Genomic DNA, 6,341 nt, shown 5'->3' with positions numbered 1-6,341 from the left:
AAAAAAAAAAAAAAAAGAATCATATGCCTGAGCCCTAATCTAGATATAATAGATAAATAAAAATTGTGGTCTGTGGCAGTGCTCCCAACCAAGAATGTCACCCAAGTTCCTGAGGGCTTGATAAAACCATTGCAGTCTAGACATGACACCATTTCTTCCCAAGGATTACACCCTGAGTTCTGTCATGTCTCTTTCTTCAATGTTCTTTCAGTTGACCATAATATACACACCTGGGTGAAACCACTGAGTTGATGGTTTACAAGTTAACGCATATGATAGAGAGTTTGTAGAGCTCATGTGATTACCTATGAATATTAACTTTTGTCCTATATAAGAACACAAAATGTTGATAAAGAGAAAAATAAAAGATCTGTAAGATGATATGAAGCAAAGGGGCAGACATTGCAGAGGTGAGAAGGAGATCTAAAGATTGGGAAGACAGGAGGGAGGGCAGGAAAAGGGTCAGTAAAAAGTATTAGAATATAACATATATGTACACACTGGCTCCCGTAAATAAATGTAGTAATTGTGCATCATATACTGCTAAAAACTAAACTAAAAAAATGGTTTCACAAAAATCACTTAAAAGATTCAAAGTGCAAGTAATCATCATCATCATCATCATCATCATCATCATCATCATCATCATCATCAAAGTTCAAAGGATCCTACCTCATAGCTCTTGAGTTTGGCTAGTTGCTCACTTATTTTTCTCTACCCTTTTCATTTATTAAACAAAGGTAATAATGATGTAAATGTCACATGGTAATTGTGCTTATTACATAAGATAAACACAGCATTAAACACAAGGTCTAGCAAAAAATAGTTGATAAAAGTTAGTTGTTGAATTATCACTATTGTGCTTGATAGGGTGCTAGATGAAATGACACAAATGAGAGAGAAACCTGTAGCTCCACAACTCTGAGTGATCGCTAAAAGATCATTAGGAAAATGGAAAGAGAAAAGGAGATCCAGAGACAGAGGGCGAGGGAAAGAATGGGAGAGGAATAGGAATAAAAAGAAGTATGTTAAGTATATGTAACTACTTCCTGAGATGAATGTAAATATTATTTACTGTAAGCACGTACTGATTTTTTTAATGTATTTAGTAGATGGTCTACAGGGTCTCACTACATTGATCAGACTCATAGTAATTCTCCTGTTTTCAGGCTCCCTAGCACTAGGATTACAGGCAAAGGCCACCACACCCAGTCTCAGTCGCCCTCTCAGCGCGCCCTGGGGGCAGGGCTGGCATGACACCCTGGGGAATGAACTCCCCCAGCCCTTGTGCTTTGCCGAAGCTGGCACTTTAGTCCACTGAGCTATCTGGCTGGCCCTACAAATAATTCTTTTATAAAGCAGGTAATTTGAAGTCAGAAGATCAAATTTAAATCTAAGTTCTGCTATTAGTGAAACCTAGGTCAATTTATTAAATATCTTTGCCACTATTCTGCCATCTGACAAAAAGTATACTTAAGACAAAATGAGATAATATATGTAAAATATTGACAATACTGCCTAATCCTCAATAGAATATTACAAACATGAGACAATAACTCATTCAGCAGTTCTTCACAAAGCACCATTAACAGATCGATTACAAGGTAAAATGCATAAAAATATGCTGACTTTCTTGGAACACTCATGCATATAAGTGGTGATTCTTCAATCAGTAGATGTTTAAATATTTATAAATATATTCTAGTAAAAGTCATGGCCATTAAAATACATCGTAAAAGTCATGGCCTCTCAAACTACATCCCCTCATTCCACACAGACTTACTGCCACTTTGTTTAGCAGTTCCAGAATGTCCTCTTCATGTTTTTACAAAGTAGTTAAAAACACCCTGAGCATCATCATCTAAATGAAGGAAGCGCACGAAGATGTGAAGCTGCGTCCTCGTACACTTGAATCACCTGGTCTACAACCATGAGACTCTGGCTTTTCCTAAAGGTCATGAGCATGAGAAGCAAAGGAATTGCCTGTGGCAAAGTATCATCCGAATGATCCAGAACACTGCCGCAGCCACAACAGCACAAGGGAAAGCACAAAGGAGAAATGCTTCAGACAGTGACAAGAAGTCTGGAGGAGCATTTTCAAAAAAAGGAAGAGTATTTGCAGGGAAACAATAGCTGTATTTTCCACCATGATAATCGTGTTTTCTTCAATTACATCCATAGTTCCTCTGCTGGCAAAGAGTCCTGATGGCATAGAATATATTTGTTCTTATATTCTATAAGTCAGAGTTTTAAAATCAACAGACTGAATTTCAACACAGATTGGACACCAAGGAAAAAGCTGTGTGACTGTTCCAGGTACTAGCAATTTCTGAACTGCAAGAAAAGGTAAATGGTTTCTAAATGCATGAGGCTTATAACCTAGATTAAAATTTGCAGTTTGCTTCTTTCTCAGGAATCAGATCAAGTCTATTATAAATATACAGACATGATTGAATAAAGGCTTATTTAGCACATCCTGAGGTCAGTAGTCTGAATAACTGCCTGAATTTGGAATAAATCTGGTTTCAAAACCCTGCTAAGTTGCCTGTTACCTAAAGTTCTCAGCAGGTTTTTCTGTTTCACATTAATCTCTATACTGACTATTATAGTCACATTGTGTCCCGGAATTTTTTTTTATTATTTCCCCTAAATATTCTTTCAGTTCCTGCCATGATAAAAATGCTCAGAAAGTCATATGATCAAAATCATTCATACAAATGATGAGTTTTCAGCAGAAACAATGCGATTTTCCTTGAAAGTAGTTCTTCCAGTCGAGATATTTGATTAATAAAAACAAGCCCATATTCAATTAACAAAGTGATAAAATAATCGCCCTAACTCTCCATGTCAAGACAAATGTGTACATGGCAACCATCACTGCCGTCCATGAGGGACAGAAAATGTCCTCTTCCATTTTCCTCAGCCTACCTCAGAGTACCTTCCTTCCAGAGCAGGAGGTCCGGGCAAAGGTTGGCCCTCACTGGTCCCTTTCACAGCAGTGTTCTCTCCTTTGGCTTCAGCTGGGTTAATCTCCTTGATAAATCCATGGGCAACATCCAAAATTCTGGAGAATACTTCAGATCTTGCCTATTATGGAAGGACAGATACAAATAAAAGTCCTGACAGATATACTACCATCAGCCTAAGTAGTTTATTAAATTCAAGTCAAATTTTTGGCATTCTTGGGTTCATAACATTCAGCGAATTTTAGCTAATATTCATGAAAGCAAATTACAGTTTTTATTAACCAATAGCATAGTGACCGCTGCCATCACTGAGGGGACTGACCTGGATGGGTGCTGTTCTAAACATTTTCAAAACATTGTATCATTGAGTCCTTGAGGTGACTAAGAGGTAACTTTTTCATCTCTTTATCAGAAATACAGAAGCTAAATCCTGGAGCATGTTACTAAGATGGTCACATAATGAGTGGGGGACAGAGCTGGAAGGTAGCCACAGCTAGTTAGAATCGTAATGGCTTAAGGCTTTCCACAGCGTGAGCCTCAAATAGGTTGATGTTATTTTGTGCACAGACTTGCTATCCACTAAGAATGTGAGAAAAGCAGGAATGAATATTCCTTAGCGATAAGACAGCCTCAGCAAATGTGCACTGTCCAAACACATGTATTAAGAAGTACCGACGTCCATAATGCCCTGCTCAGCTCTAGTTGACACTCACGGGATGCATTTGCTCTGAAGGTTCACTTGCAAGAAGGCCTTCCCTTTCCCTTGTCTTTGCCAGATGCTTGCTTCTCCTTGAATCATTCCAGGTTATTCCCTCCAGTCTACAAACCCTTTTCTGAACCTCTCCTTGCCCAGCCTTCTGAGTCATCCACTCTTGGTAGGATTTCACCCGCTGAGAAGCTCCTCACTAGCTCAATGTGAATTTTGTATCATTTTTGGCTTCTATCTAACCCATCAGAACACTAAGCTTACAACAGCAAAACTCATACTTGAAAGGAGAAAGATTTACATGGCTACCACACCACCTGACAAAGTGTACAACAAAATAAAGTGTGGCAGAAAGAGAAGTATTAGTTTAGTTAAAATAAATAATGGAGACAGGATGTTTTAAAGTTATTTTGGATGTGTTTCAGAGGGGTTGCTGAGGAACAGGTAAACTTGGAAAGACTCTATTCTCTGAAAGGTCTCCTCAGAGGATCCCATCTAACCTTGTACGAAAATCTGAGGGGAAGAGCCAGGAACTCCAGAGGCTCTGTGAGAACCTGGCATTAGGACGCTGTGAAATTCCTAGGTCTTTCTCTTAGCAAATGTCATCAAGACTGACAAAAATACAGCAAGGGCCAGAAGTAATCACTAAGTGTGCTCACGTATGCACACTTAGTTAAGAGGTTTAGTCTTGTTACCTATTTAAATAGTCACAATCACAGTGAAACTTTCCAGTCATGACCTTTTGAAAATTCACCAGAGTCTGACTCTGGAAAGAGTATCCGTGAACATCAACTTAACTCGTGTTCAAGTATGGTACCTGGTTAATAAAATATCTCCGAACATGTGATAAGCATGATCTACGTACACATATCACTGTACATTCTCTGTACAGACCTGTGGTATCTGCTCCAAAATTGCTCAATTATAAAGCCCAGTAAGGCAGCATATACCTGATTTCAAATTGCCTAAAAGTGTATTAATTTCAAAAGCATTTACAATGTCTAATTTTAATTTTATATTTACAAAGCATCAAAATCAATAGTGTCAAAATTACGTAGAGTTAGTAAGATAAGAATTATCAAGTGTATGTTTATTTAAATAACACTAAATGAAGATTGTCCTTTCTCGAAAATTAATCTGCTATTACTACTTCAACAAATTAATAACATTTTTAGGTAGCATAATTAAAAGAACTGGGAAATGGCAAAAAACTGCTAAAAATGAACTTTATGAATAATTCATAAACTGAAATTTTATATCTGAATATCTTAAGCCCTGTTAATTTAACAGATAACTAAAATAAATAAAATGCCAATAAATAGGTTTGCTTTTTCCCTAGGACATAATGCATTTAAATATTACTTTTCTCCACTGTAAGACTGTGCATTTATATTTTATTTCTCTTAGTTTTAAAACAATTATGCAAAAGGTCAGATACTTATGATTTCCATTATAAAGAAAAAGAATCCAAAATTGAGAATGCATAGCTCCAACTCAAATGGCTAGAAATTGTTGGGTGTTGGGTTATATTCAAGTCTTCCTTCTAGTCTAACTCCTTTTCCCTGACAAATTCACATTAGCTCACATTATATAAAGCATGAATGTTATCTGTGATTTCCTGAGACTGAACATAGAAAACATTATATCTAATAGATCTGTATATTGTTCCTTCCTTTAAAGGAACCCACAAAACTATGATTCTGTATTCCATTGGCCATCTAAGAATCCAAGGTGGATGGGTTTTTATGTTGTACAAGTCCTGTTCATTTTATATTTCACCAAGTACTCAAAACTAAATTATAGTTACAACATATTAAAATGTAAGACCTAGAGGTTCCTGTTAGTTAATATAAAAAATCCCCAGAGGTAACAGTCATTAACAGTTGAGAACATATTATTGATAATTTTGGCTTGTATTTAAAAGAAATCTAGATTTGCAACACACACACATATGCACACACAAATTCACTTACTATCAAGTATAATTTTAAGTAATACTCAATGAACAAAGCTGTGTTACAATATTTAAAAATAAATGCTTTAAGTATAACATGTACCATACACTCATAAATAGTCTGGAATTTTAGAACTCAGGTCAAAGAATTGTCACCTTTTAATAATGAAAATGTGTCAGGGGTAGTACTAATAGGAATTAGCAACAGCAAAACAGGATTGGAAATGTATAAAATTACCTGGAAAACTGTTCTACATGTTAAAAATATTTTAAAGTCAAACTAAAACAGCTTTCAGGGCACAGAGTAAATCATATATTTCACTGTGGGGTAGAAGCTTAAAATAGAGCCAAGAATGTGATTTACTGCCAGCGTCTCCAGATTCGCCTGCATCCTTCACTATCCTGCATGATGGTAGACCGCATCTCACCACTGTTCTAAATTCTTACCTGAATTTTTTTTTCCCTTAGAATGATATTATCTTTCAAATTACACTCTAGAAGAATTCATCACTCTGACAAAGTATCATTAATCAAAGGAAAGAGGGTTGATATTTTATAGCATTTTAGGATAGATGACACCTTGTAGAAGTTAAGGTCTAAGAGTAAAAGTTTTAGTTTAGTTAGAAAAAATTGGTATACTTTATGGGAGTGCCAGTGCTTCAGAGTTCTAACTAGCATCATCCACATCTCCGACTATACAGTACTATGAACGATC

General features: G+C 36.3%; 1 protein-coding gene across 1 annotated transcript in view; it reads right to left on the bottom strand.

Annotated features, from left to right (window-relative positions):
• Zbbx (zinc finger B-box domain containing) overlaps positions 1-6,341 on the bottom strand; it is a 147,842-nt gene that overhangs the window by 80,388 nt on the left and 61,113 nt on the right. Inside the window, exon 8 of the mRNA XM_023717811.1 lies at positions 2,929-3,087. Within this exon, the coding sequence (XP_023573579.1) occupies positions 2,929-3,087 (159 nt within the window). The remainder of the gene's footprint in view (positions 1-2,928; positions 3,088-6,341) is intronic.

The sequence above is a fragment of the Octodon degus genome, unplaced genomic scaffold (genome assembly GCF_000260255.1).
Source record: "Octodon degus isolate 3935 unplaced genomic scaffold, OctDeg1.0 scaffold00055, whole genome shotgun sequence".
Taxonomy (NCBI): domain Eukaryota; kingdom Metazoa; phylum Chordata; class Mammalia; order Rodentia; family Octodontidae; genus Octodon; species Octodon degus.
The sequence above is the reverse complement of the archived record's forward strand: the minus strand, read 5'-3'. Positions and strand labels throughout refer to the sequence as shown.